This window comes from Condylura cristata, unplaced genomic scaffold (genome assembly GCF_000260355.1).
Source record: "Condylura cristata isolate star-nosed mole 26May11 unplaced genomic scaffold, ConCri1.0 scaffold00017, whole genome shotgun sequence".
Taxonomy (NCBI): domain Eukaryota; kingdom Metazoa; phylum Chordata; class Mammalia; order Eulipotyphla; family Talpidae; genus Condylura; species Condylura cristata.
In genome coordinates, this window is record NW_004567118.1 from 31,740,931 (window position 1) to 31,754,392 (window position 13,462).

A 13,462-nucleotide genomic window follows, 5' to 3' on the forward strand; every position below is an offset into this window, starting at 1 on the left:
ATGGCCATTGCCAAGTTGGCAAGAAACAGGTATTTGGTGAGATTGATGATAGTGGGTCAACTTTGAACATGTGAAGTTTATGGTTCTGGTAAGACTTCAGTTGAAGGTTGGATGCTCAGGAACTGAACCAGTGCTGGAATTGGAGATTTTGCAATCATTAATGAACAGGTGACAGTTGAAGGCATGATTGTAGATGTCATCACATTACTTAAGGGCATCTTGAGGAACATCCCCATAGTACATCTGGAGGAATAACAGGAAGAAATTCAGGTGAGGCAGAAACTGAGGGAGGAATCAATTTCCAGAAAGACACTGGCTAGCAGAACCAGTAAGATAAAGGTTAAGAAGAAAGGCTTTGTCCTCTAGGTGTGACTGATGCCTTTGAGGAATGGTGTCAGTGAGTGGTAGGAACAGAAGTAGTGAATGGCAGAGGGGAGAAAGGCAAACACAGCATTGGCACAGTGTTGGCAGCTTTTTAAAATGGAATACCCACACACACAAGAGTATGTATTGATGGACAACTTAAAGCAACACTTATCCATTTGGAGAATTAGAAGATTACTTATATTGTTGAAGTCCCCTAACCCACCCACACTCTTTCTGGCTTACCCTCCGTCCTCATCAGAGGTAACCACCATTCTGAGGTGAGGGTAATAGTCATTTTCTTGTTTTTCTTTCTAGTTGTCCCTATACAACATGGTTTTGTTATTGGTTTTTTTTGTTTGTTTGTTTTACTTGTTGCTCACTTTTAGTGCATTCACTCAAATGTTGAATTGGCATGTTTTACACTCAACAGCATTTTTGAGATTCGTGCATGTTGGCGTACATACTCTAATTGTAGTCCTGTTTTCACTGGTGCATAATATTCCATCTGACTATTGCACAGTTTATTTATTTACTTTGGAGAGATAGTTTAGTTGTTTTTGGTTTGGTGGCAATTATATAGCAGTCATGATATGAGCCTTTATGTTGTTCTTATGTATTAGAGTTTATCCCTAGAGGTCGACTGACGTTTGAAAGAAACTCCAGAGAATAAAGATAATAGAGTGCCTTAGAGGAATGAAGAATCATTTTCTTTCTTTCTTTCTTTTTTAAAGATCTATTATACAAGAACTGGGGTACAGGCTAGAGGTGTGGGGGGAGGGGCGGTGGGAGGATTCACCAGAGACAGACTGGAGAGCAGAACAAGCAGATGTACTGAAATACACTGCTGAGGGGAGCAACGTGCAGGTCAGAAGAGGTCTGCTGAGCCATGTGGGTCAGCTCCCTGCCCTAGGGTCAACTCATACTGCAGTGGCTGTGGGTCACTTCACTGTGCTGTACTTTATGCCATCAGGCAGAGCCCCTGAAGAATTATTTTAAGGTAAAAGAGATTTTATTGAAGGTTTAAAAGAAAGAACCAGAGGGAAAGGCATTTAAAGATGTGCAAGAGAACCTTACCTTACCTCTGGAGCAAGGTTCCTGAGGGGCAGAAGAAGGTAACATATGAAGCAAACACCATCAGCGAAGCTTTTGAAAATCTGAAGGAGAGGAATTTTCATTATACTTTTTTTTTTTTTTTTTTTTTGGTCACTTGTGGGTTGAAAGCTCTTTCATGACTATTCCCCATTTCCATAGTGTTTTTGCCAGCAAGTGATAGCTGCTCTCTTGGAGAATGTCCTGCTGTGTTCTGTGAATGGTCTTGTAAATACTTTCTGTTTATCTCCTGCCTTGTAGTGTGAGCTGTTGATGCTCAATGGAGCTCAAGGGGAGACTGGCTCTGTGCTCTTCTCCTTGTTCTGGTCGGTCCAAGGCAGCCTGCTCTCTTGGTGCTACCTGCAGCTGAAGAGCACTGACAGTGGAGCCAAAGATCTTGCTGTTGACCTTATTGAAAAATGTAAGTTTTAGTTCAAAAGCATGAAAGCAGATAGGTATATTCACTCAGTGAATGTGGATATGGTTTTCTTTTTTTACAAATCCAATCTGTTTTTGAGATGTTTTCCCTCTCTTAAAATAGAATTCTGTAACATGTCTTTTTGCCCAAAATGTCCTGTCCAAATGTGGTAGTGACCCTAAGTATTTTCACTGTGGGACTGGGTCATCTCACAGCCTGTTGGCTCTGTAGTCATGTAGCACTCTTAGATGATGTTCCACACTTCAGTGGAGTCTGTTATCCTTGTTCAAATCAAGTCATCCTAACAAAGGAAGCCTTGAACTTTTAAAGTCAAAGGCATATGAGCATTGCTGTTGTCTTTGCTGCATCTTGAAGATGTTGATTGATGTCTTATAAGCCCCAGAAGACTAGGGAACTTAACAGGTTCTGAGAAACTGCATGTGGAAATTTCAGATCCATCAAACTTGGTCTCCGCAGCTGTGACAGTAACATTTATTCTAACACTTGACCCACTGGAAGGGCCATGGCAAACAAAGGGAAAGGAAAGTTGGTTGTTTGGTGGTTCAGCCATGTGACTTCACTTATAAAAGTGTGTCTCATCAAGAAGGGGCAAAGGCCACGATGAAAATCCACTCACTTTAAAAGTCAAGTGGGGTAAAAGTAAAGTGAGATGAAAGTACTGAGATTTGCACTACTTTTCCTACCCAGAGGACATTTGTATGATACTTAATGCTCTAATGGTCTTTTTTTCTCTGAGCTAATTTTTTATTGTGGAAAACTAGACAATAATAAAATTTTACCATTTAGCCATTTTTTTTTCTTACTGATTCTTTTATTAATGTTTAAAATTGAAGTTGTGTTTTATGACCCTGTCTATGATTTGGGGGTGTTGGTTCACATCTGCAGGTATATATTGCAGCACCACTCCTGTCCCCAGAAGTAGCCCTAATCGTCACCATAGTCCATCAGGCTCCCTCCTTTCTTTGCTCCTTACTCCTTTCTCCCTCTCTGGTAGCTTCAGGTTTATTTTGATTTAGTTTTATCTGTTCCTTTATTTTTGTTTCTTTGTAGTTCACTTATTGAGTAAAATCATCCAGTACTTGTCTTTTTCCATCTGACTTACTTTGCTTAGCATTATCCCCTCAGCCTCCATCCATGTTGTTGCAATGGCAAGATTTCATCTATTTTTCAGCTGAACGGTGGTCTGCTGTCTCTGTATGCCACACCTTCCTTATCCACGCATTTGTCACTGGGCAGCCATTGTTTCATAGCTTGGCTATTGTAAATATGCCACAGTGAACATAGGCGTGCAAATATCTCTCCCAGTTAGTTTTTTTTCTTGTTCCTTCTGACGTAGAACACCCTCCACAGCCTCTGTAAGACTTCACCTTTGCGTTAATGATGATCAAGCGAGTGATATTTCTATCTTATATAATATTAATTATTATTATTTTTTTTACATTTTGGCAGATGTGGGACAGTTTCTGGCAAGCATGAGAGTGATTTTGGAGTCCCTTTTGTCACAGTACAGTGGAAAAACCATAGTAGAAAAATTATGTAATTCGGTGTTTTCTATGGCAGCTCGTCAACTGGTAAGCGGTAGTGATGGCCACTTGTAAAGGGCGGGAGGAGGTTTGTGACCTGCACCTCCAGGCACTCTGAGGTACACACTAAGTGCCTTGTTCATCCTCCTTTAGGTAATCTTTCTGCTGGACTTTTGCACTTTGGACATTTCACACTGTACACTCTTGAGAGAGTTCAGCTCTCTAACAGAACTGTTGAAGAAGCTCTGCAGTGACCCTGAAGGAGGGCTGAATAAGGTAACTCGGAGTCATCGTTTGCATCTGCTTTGTATCCCCTCTCAGGAGTGATGTGACCCTACTTAATAACATGTGCCACTGGGTATAGAGCTATACAGATAAATTGCCTCCAGAAAATACTCTTTATTTTATCAAACAAGTTTTATCAACTCATAGCCAGTATGAGTTGATTTGGTTTTGTCAGCCATAGAAAGGAGACACAGAAGCTGGATAGAAATGAATGTTATCATTTTGTAGTTATATAAGAAGTTATATGTAAGTGCATAACCTGATTGAAGTCCAGAAGAGAAAAATGTATGATGAAAGACAAATTGGAAGGGTTGACATTTGAAAGAATTGGTGGAGGGCCATCATAGTCTGGCTGTGTGGAACACTGTGGGAACATTGTACTGCAAGTGGCTAGATGTAGAATGATGAGAACCTTTCTCTTGCTCGCTCTTTCTCTCTCTCTCTTTTTTTAAAGATTTATTTATTTATGCATACAGAACTGGGTACAGACCAGAGGTGAAGGGGCGGTAAGAGGCTTCACCAGAGCAGTGGGGACAGAACAGGCAGATCAACGAAGTACACTGCTGAGGGGAACAGTGGGCGGGTCAGGAGAGGTCTGCTGCACCATGTGGATCACTTCCAGGGTGGGGATCAAACTCATGCTTAAGTGGTTTTAGCTTCTTAGTGCTGTGCTTTAACCTGCTGTGCCACCAGGGAGCGCCCTCTTTTTTCCTTTTTAAGACTTATTTATGCATACAGGTCTAGGGGGTATAGGCCAGAGGTGCAGGGGTGGTGAGAGGATTTACCAGAGACAGAGTGGGGAGCCACAGGCAGAATGATGAAGTACACATCTGAGGGGAGCAGCGGGGGAGACACAAAAGGTCTCTGGGTCAGCCCCCTGGATCGGGGGTCAAACTCGTGCTGAAGGGACTGTGGATAGCTTCATAGTGTTGCACTTTAACCCATTGTGCCACCGGGGAATTTTTCTCTCTTGACTTGTTTGTATAGCTGGATGTGGAGACTTGGCAACAGGAAGAACCTGTGGTGTTGCATACATGGACCAAAGAATCTGCCCACAACTATGAAAATAATTGTCATGAAGTGTCTGTCTTTGTTAGCCCAGGGGCAACCTATTTTGAGGTGGAATTTGACGAGAGGTGTGAAACTGAAAAAAGGTACAACTCACATGTCTCCTTCACCCTCACCCTAAGTAATAATCAAAATGGGAAGGAAGAAAGTAATAGAGATTATGCTTTCACAGGTATGATTATCTGGAATTTACTGACTCTAGAGGTGGGAAAACACGCTATGACACCAAAGTTGGCACTGATAAATGGCCCAAGGTGAGTGGTCTTCCCAGAAAAAGATGAAATACCTACAGAAGGAGTTGTCTTCCTTTTGTCAGCCCACATTGTGCAGTGGCTGTATGGTTTTGGTTTTGTTGTTTTCTTTAAAGATTTATTTATTTATGTATATAAGAACTGGGGTACAGGCCAGAGGTGCTGGGGGTTAGTGGGTGTAAGAAGATTCACCAGAGACAGAGTGGGGAGCAGAACAGGCAGATCTACTGAAATACACTGCTGAGGGGAGCATGGAGCAGGACAGGAGAGGTCTGCTGCGCCATGTGGGTCACCTCCCTTGCTGGGGATCAAACACATGGTACAGTGGTTGTGGATAGCTTTGTAGTGTTGTACTTTAACCCATTGTGCCACCGGGGAGGGCCCAGCAGTAGGTTTTTGAAGGGAAGCATTAATACTACATTTTTGTAAGAGAAGGGTCTTTATCACAGGGCAGCAAGCTGCAACTCCTGTTCTGTAAATACAGTTTTTGGGTACTCAGCCATGCCCATTTTTTGTATTGCTGTGTTTATGTACCCTCTGTAACTGTTTTGTCACTATGATGGATAAGTAGAGTAGTTGCAACAGAGTCTGTATGGCCCAGAAAGTCTAATAATTTACTATCTGATTCTTCATAGGAACGTTTGACAATCTCTGGTTTATAGTAAATCATCCAGAGTAAATGGGGAGTTGTAATCCTTAGCAAGAAGGGCTGGTGTGTTCAGGAGGGCCCAGACCATTGGTGGTGAGAATCAGGAGTTCCCCTCACAACCAGGTCTGCAGGACCTCTGGGGTTGCGTCAGACTGTCAACCTTCACGCTGTTGTCAGTGGTGTTGGCTGGACCAAAGGATTGGGCGAGTGTGATCACTGAGTGGATAGTGGGCAGGTGGTTATTGAGGTTTAGGAAACTAGTCAGTTTTTTTCCCAACTTTGCTTCTTCATAAGCAACATAAGTTGCTAATGTCAACTTTTTGTTTCAGTCACCCTACTCTACTTCTAGTAGTTTTGGACTGATAGTGAAACTATAGGCCTATTTTACATTTAGATTTGTTGAGTCTTGAACATTTTTACTAATGAGATGCTGCCTCCTCAAGTCTCTTTGACTGCTTGACTTTTGTTTGTTCTAGAAAGTAACCTTTAAGGCTGGACCTCGGCTACAGTTTCTCTTCCACTCTGACAGCAGTAACAACGAGTGGGGCTACAAGTTCACCATCACTGCCTTTGGCCTGCCCGATGTTGCTGTGTCCTGGGGACTGGACTTACAGCTCCTGGTTTCCCGGCTGATGGGACGCCTTGCTGCCCAGTGCATGGCGCTCAAGTCTGTGCGCCGTAAGTCCTTGAGCGTGCCCTTTCTAGCCCCTCAGTCATGTTCAGGGGCTAGGTGTATGCTCTTTCCTGTAAGTCACTTTGCAGTACAGTGGTATTGATAAAATTCTTTTATTTTCCTTTAAATGAAACGAGAATAAACTGTCAGCTTGACACCGTTTTCATAAAGTTTCTAACTTGGGCTGCATTTTAGAATACAGCACAGAAGATGCTGTGGCTTCCCTCCGTCTAAAACCAACAAGTAGGGAAGGGAGCAGGGTTTTAGCAGCTTTGTCACCAGTCTCTTGCATGTGAATTTTGGCATACTCTGACAAGAAGACAGAAATGTCAAATAAGTTGATTTTATAATATCTTTTGTTATGATTTAGCCAAATGTTTGTAAGTATGTGAACTTGGATTTTGTCTTAAAATGATTTTTTTTTTTTTTTTTTAAAGATTTATTTATTTGTGCATACAGAACTGGGGTACAGGCCAGAGGCTCAGGGGCGGTGAGAGGCTTCACCAGAGACAGAGTGGGGAGCAGAACAGGCAGATCGATGAAGTACACTGCTGAGGGGAGCAGCGGGCGGGTCAGGAGAGGTCTGCCACGCCATGTGGTCACCTCCGGGGCAGGCGGGAATCGAACTCATGCGGAAGCGGCTTTAGATTCTCAGTGCTGTGCTTTAACCCGCTGCGCCACCAGGGGGGGCCTTAAAATGATTTTTATTCAATTTAATTGTTAAATTTATCCAAGAAGCAAGAATTATATAATTAAGCTTTCTAGTTTATTTCTTATATAATTTCTTGTTTTTTTTTCATCATGAAAGTGAAATATCAGAAAAAACCAGGAGAAAAACCATCTCTAATCCTAACACCCAGAGATAACTACTATTAACATCTTGTTTTATTTTCACCTAATATTTTTTTCTATGTCTATTCATAAACACACATATGGTAGGCATCTATTTGTTGATTATCATTAATTTACAAACTGAGCATTGTCATCTAATTAAGAATTCCTAAGTGACTTCCTCTTACACCATAGAGGTGGTTTACATTCTATTTTCACACGGACCATACAGATTAGTCATTTCAGAGGCACCTGATTACTGAAGCTCTGGCAGAATGGCAGTGTTTCAGGACTCCCTTGTGGTTTGGGTTCATCTGGGGTATGTGTTTTTGTATCAGAGTTACATTCTGATAGGATGCGGGTGAATTCCTCCCAGGTTGTCATAGTGCCCAGTTTTTTCCAACCTCTTTTGGTGGAGGGGGGGTGGGGGGGGCGATATTAAGGGAAAAAGAGAATGCACATAAACCTTCTTCTCTTTTCAGAGTTAGGAAGTAACATGGCAGTACCTCAGGCAAAAATGGCTTTAGTCTTAAATTCCCCCTTATGGAAACCTGTCTTCAGGCATCAAATTTGTCCAGAGTTGGAATTGGAAGCAAGCTGGCCCACTCACCCACACCAGGATAATAAGGAGGTATTAAGTCTTCTATTGTTTTTCTATTTGGACTAGAAAATGTTTTCTAATATTTTTATATAAATTATAAACAATTGTGTTTATATCTTATCATGCCCATCCATGTTCTCCTTGGAAATATAGCACATTTTTTAGGCTTATATATTTAAATTCTCAGCTACTGGAGGGCACAAACTATCCCTTGTTCATTTGGTATACCATAGGGGCCAGAATGTAACAGTTGTTGAAAAATATCGAATGGCTGCCTCTTCAGTGCAGTATAGTAGGTGCTCTGTAAATCGCTCCTAACAGAGTTATCAAGCACATACATTGAGTCCACTTCTAGTGCCCGATGAGTATATGACTTATGCTATACTTTTTGTTCTCCATGGAACAATAGCAAATTATTTAGACTTTTAATATTTAAAAACTAAACAAGTTTGCCCACTGTTTCTTTTTCATCTCTGTTTCCCTCTATATCTGTTCTTCTACTTTTCCTCCCTTCTTCCCTCTCTCTCTCCTCCTCCCTTAGTAGTTAGTTGCTGTATCTCAGGACTCTTCCTCAGCTGCTGTTCTCCTCTACCTCTGTTAAATTTGCTTCCTTCACCCGCTCTTCTTTTGATGCCATAGTAGTCTACTCTTACATTTACCTAGTCCATCTGCTTCTGTTACTGACCTCTCTTATTCCCCCTTCTCAAAAGGGCAGGCTTTATTTAGTTGTTCTTCCCTTTCTCCCAGCCCACTCTCTCTTTTGCTGTCACATTTGTGTGAATAATTCCTAAATATCAGTTCCCAGTCCTGGTTCTTCTCCCAGGTTCTAATCGTGTACCTCCACCTTCCTATTAGGTATCCCCACCTCAGTGTTCTGACTCCCTTTAACTCAAGTACAAAACCAAGATTTCTCCCCCAACTGCTCACTCTGTTACTGTCATTGAGTCACTCACTGATTCCTGACATTACTTTTGTGCCCACTTTGTTCTCAGCCTTTCTATCCAGTCAGCAAGCCTATGGCTTCTTCCTTGTGATGTTCATCTCTTTCCATTTCCTCTGTCTCCATCTTTATTCCAGGCCCTCATTTTACACATGTGTTGTTACATTGGTACCTACCAAGTTTTTTTTTTTTGTTTTTTTTTTTTTAAATCACTGCATTATCTTGTCATTCCACTGCCAAGCACCATTAATGACTCCCCGTTGCCCACAGGGTGAAGTCTAAACTCCTCAGTGTGACAGTCAAGGCTCTCTACAGTCTCCTTTCACCTTACCTATCTGACTCTAGTTCCCACCACTCCCCAGCTGAGACTTCAGGCCAGGTCAGTCTCCCCACTGACTCTTAACTTCTGCGAATGATTTTGTTCCTCAGGGCCAAGCCTGCCCAGTCTTCAGGGTCCAGTCCCAAGCACGTATCCTCCAGGAGGCTTTTCTTAATTATTTTAACCTGCCAGGAACTCTCTCCTGTGAATTCTCAGCACTGGGTATCCCTTCTAGGCATTTGGCACTTGGTAATCTTTTGCTTTATAGTAGTTCTACTTTTAATGTTTTATTGTGTTTACCTTTTTTTTTTTTTTTTTTTAACCCACATATCTGTTTGGTCTCCCCAAAATAGATTTAAACTTCCTGAGAGTATGCACCGTGTTTTATACTTCTGCTTTGGCCTAGTAGCTGCTCAGTAAACTTTGTTTTCTGAATGAATGTGTTAAACATGTTGGTTTGTTGTTGTTCCCAGGTTAAGAAAATCCCTGATGATCCCTGCCGCCATTTTCTTCTTGATTTTGCACAATCAGATCCTGCCCAGAACGTCAGTGGGCCATATTCAGAACTTTTCAAAGGATTCATACAGGCATGTAGAAAGCAGGCCCCAAAGACAGATATAGTTGCTGGTTCCACTATTGATCAAGCTGTGAACGCCACCTTTGCTGCTCTGGTGTATCGCACTCCAGACTTATATGAGAAGCTGCAAAAATATGGTAACTTATATTACAGGGAATATTTTTGATCTGAAGACCAGTTGCTAAGTTTTAAGAAAGTCTATCTTAAGAGAAAATTTTAAAATACTTTGAAACAAACATATTTCTAAAACTGTAGACTTCCATCTTGTTAGTCCTATCTTGCCAGTCAGAAGATTCATGACTGATTTATAGTTAGCAGATGGTGATATATGGCAGGTAATTTGTCTCTCTCCCAAACAGTTTTTTGGAAAAAAGTTTATGGGAAGAAACCTTACCTTGGGTTATACTAATCCCAAATCAGTAGCAAGAAGTTGTGCAGCTTTAGGTTAATCTGACAACTTTTCCACATCTTAGTTTTCTTATCTGTAAAGTCTCACACTCTTAAGAAATTCCAATGAAAACCAGAGGTGGTTAGGTAATTGGATGTGCTAATACTCAAGGAGGAAAATGTAGGTATTAACTCCTGTCTCTAAATTTGCAGCTTCTGTATAGATGATCCCTGCTCAGCAGTAGTCCGCTCCTCACCATTTCTTTTCCTCAGGGGCCCCAGGGAAACCATCTCTGTGTGTTTACTCTGTGTGAGGCCTGAAGCCCAACAGAACCCACAGGAGGGAGAGTTTCTCTCTATTCATAATCTCTCAGGGCCAAAGCACGTCAAACCCTACATAAAGATGAGGTTTGGTTTTCCCAGGCACTTTGCAGGGTACGTGGTCTTTTCCATAGTGATATGAGCAAATGGCTTCCTTTCATTACCGTTGATAATTGACTGTCACTGCTATTGTTATTATTATTGATATTATTATCATTACTGCCTTTATTGCTGAGTCCTTTAGTTTGCATATTGCAGTATACTTCCTGATTTCTAAAACATCTCAATCCCTCAAATCTTAAATTTATCTCCTCTTAGAAGCTGCTCAAATAAATAGAACATTATTTTAAGAGTGACTTATTTAAAAAAAAAAACTGTCATAGCAATAGTGTATCTTTTATAGCAATGGGGACAAGGTAACGTGTATGGCTTTGGGGAAAAAATGAATATTTTGTAATCAAATTGTAGTAAGAGGACTAGACATTCTTTGTTACGTGTGGGAACTTGCAATAGAGGGATAAATGTGATTTAAAAGCCCTGGGAGTGGGAGAGTTCTATCCTTTCCAAATTACTGATTGCATAGAAAAACACACAAACGAAAACTAGAAATATGTTCCTGAGTGCATGTTGCCTCCAGATCACCTGCCACTGTTGCTTTGAAGGAGACACAGTTGTCGCAGTTCTGGCTGTCCCTGTCTTTAAAAATTGTTCATGGGTTCTTTGAAACTGAGCCACTGTGAGAGTGATCTTTGAATAATCTGCTAATCTTTATCTAAAATCGGTCACCCTCTGGGGTTAGAAATGTTTTCGGCTAGGCTAGCGTGAAGGAGCAGTGTATAAATTTAAGACTGAGCTACAGAGGGCAGGGGCTTTGTCTGTTTTTCTCAGCATTGTACTCTTGGAGTGTAGTATATAGAGCCTGGCACATTCTTGCTGGTCAGGAAGTATTCATGGCATTCATCATTGGTTCATCAGAGAGCTTCACGCTGGTCTAGTGTATTATCCTTGGTCTTTTTTTTTTTCTTTAGGTAAAAAGAAGGGCCAGGCCAGACATTTTAAAACCAAAACGTCAAATTTTTGTTATTTTTCTAATTTAAAAAAAAGTTACTTGTTGTTTTAGAGTACTTCTTCATGTAGAAACTTATAAAGTACAGAAAAGCTTAAAATAATTATCAGCTACTGTCTCACCACTTAGAGAACATCTCTTTACATTTTTCTAGATATCTACCTAGCCTTTACCTAGGTAAATTTATATCTCCATCATAAATAGATATCTCCTTCATGGTTTTAATATATATCTACGCCTGTTAAAAATAAGATAATTTTGTTTATACTGTTTCATAATCTGTCTTTTTAACTTACTGTATACCTTGAACTTTTTCTCGTATCAGTACTTTTTACTCACTTTTAATACTTTTAATATTTTACTCTCTTTAATAGTATATTATTACAGAATATATATATAGTGTGTGTATATATATATATATGCATATATATACTAACAATATCGTATATTGTTAGTTTGAAGTAGTACACAGAATCCATTTTAGGTATTTGTGTAGCTTATTGATAAGATTTTTCCCCAGGCCTCTTTTATGACCCACAGTATATGAGCATCAGGCAAGGACTTTTTTTTTGTGCTTTTAAGAGATGTAGAAGCTACTTAGTACTTATTGTTATAGTAGCGAATTGTGTTAACTGTATGTAATCTATTCATTATTCCTTTCCCCAGTAAACAGTGGGGGCAAGACAGCCTTGAGTGAGGAGTTTGCACAGGTGTATTCCTTGGCAGATGGAATTCGAATATGGATGGTAAGATTTTCCTATGCATATGATGTTTGCATATTTTGAGTTTTCCCGCCATTATATCATGGAATTAAGGTAAGTACCTTTTTTTCAAGATTATAACCCAAGGGATTTTTTTAAACAAAAGTTTAGAGACATGAATAGTATGAAATAATTTAAAACCCTTAAAATCATAATTTGGTGATTACTGAGAATGTTCAGTATAGGAAGGGTTCAGTTCAGGGTTGCAGTATAATTCCTGATTTCTAAAACATCTCGATCCCTCAAATCTTAAATATCTCCTCTTAGAAGCTGCTCAAATAAATAGAACATTATTTTAAGAGTGACTTATTTTAAAAAAAAACTGTCATAGCAATAGTGCATCTTTTATAGCAATGGGGACAGTATACTCCAACCCCATCTATACCTCAATATCCCCAAGAGCTGCTCTATGGACATTCTTATGGGCTTACTTAGATGAGAGGAAAACATTGCTTTTGATCTTGTGCACCCATTGATGGTTTTAATCAGGGGAGAAATCTAGCTTTAGAAAAGTAGTTATGCAGCACTGTGATGCAGTGCATTAGAAGAACAGTGTCCATCAGTAGGAGAAAGAACAAAACAATTGTATGTTGTATTGTTATTGATGTTGCACGGTCATTTATATAGTATTATACTATATTGCAATGAAAGTAAATGAAACAGATGTGTGTATGACAAGGATGATTCTCACAAAGGTGGTGGGTGGGGAAAAAAAGCAAGTTGCAGAAGGATATGTGATATATATCATGTTCATGTAATGTTTAAACATGAATCAAATCTTTATTACATACATAAACATATAGTAAAATTTCACAAATGTGGAAATGATAAAACACCAAATTGAGAATTGTTTTTGTTTCTTAGTCATCAAGATGAATACTTATATTAGTATTACTGTTATGTATTCATATGCATCTTAAATATCATATAGTAATTGAGAAAAGAATCTTTAACTGAGAGGGGGAGAATGAGATTGAAAGCAGGAAATGAACTGTGGTCATTAGATGAGGGTGACTTTTGCTACCTAGGGGACAAAACATTTAGACTTTGTGGTTGATTTGAGTGTAAGTAGGAGGGTGGAACTCATACCTTTTCCCACATTCCTATTTGGGTGACTTACTGGGTCGTAGAAGCACTGACCAGAACAGGAAAAATTGGTTTTGGATCTGGGAACAGGAAGTAGTTCAGTTTGGCACATGTTTAATGTGAGTACATGTGGGTTATCTGAGATATTCAGCTGAAAGAGTCTAAATAGCGATAACTGATATTTCCTGGAAATGTCAAGGCAGAGAGGAGGATTGCTGCAAATCACTGGT

At 40.0% G+C, this 13,462-nt stretch overlaps 1 protein-coding gene across 1 annotated transcript in view; it reads left to right on the forward strand.

The window, feature by feature from the left end:
- Positions 1-13,462, forward strand: part of ZZEF1 (zinc finger, ZZ-type with EF-hand domain 1) — a 100,396-nt gene that overhangs the window by 45,076 nt on the left and 41,858 nt on the right. The window contains exons 20-28 of the mRNA XM_012726093.1: positions 1,717-1,876; positions 3,344-3,465; positions 3,571-3,693; positions 4,690-4,856; positions 4,943-5,024; positions 6,147-6,348; positions 7,657-7,805; positions 9,508-9,748; positions 12,052-12,131. Coding sequence (XP_012581547.1) covers positions 1,717-1,876; positions 3,344-3,465; positions 3,571-3,693; positions 4,690-4,856; positions 4,943-5,024; positions 6,147-6,348; positions 7,657-7,805; positions 9,508-9,748; positions 12,052-12,131 — 1,326 coding nt within the window. The remainder of the gene's footprint in view (positions 1-1,716; positions 1,877-3,343; positions 3,466-3,570; positions 3,694-4,689; positions 4,857-4,942; positions 5,025-6,146; positions 6,349-7,656; positions 7,806-9,507; positions 9,749-12,051; positions 12,132-13,462) is intronic.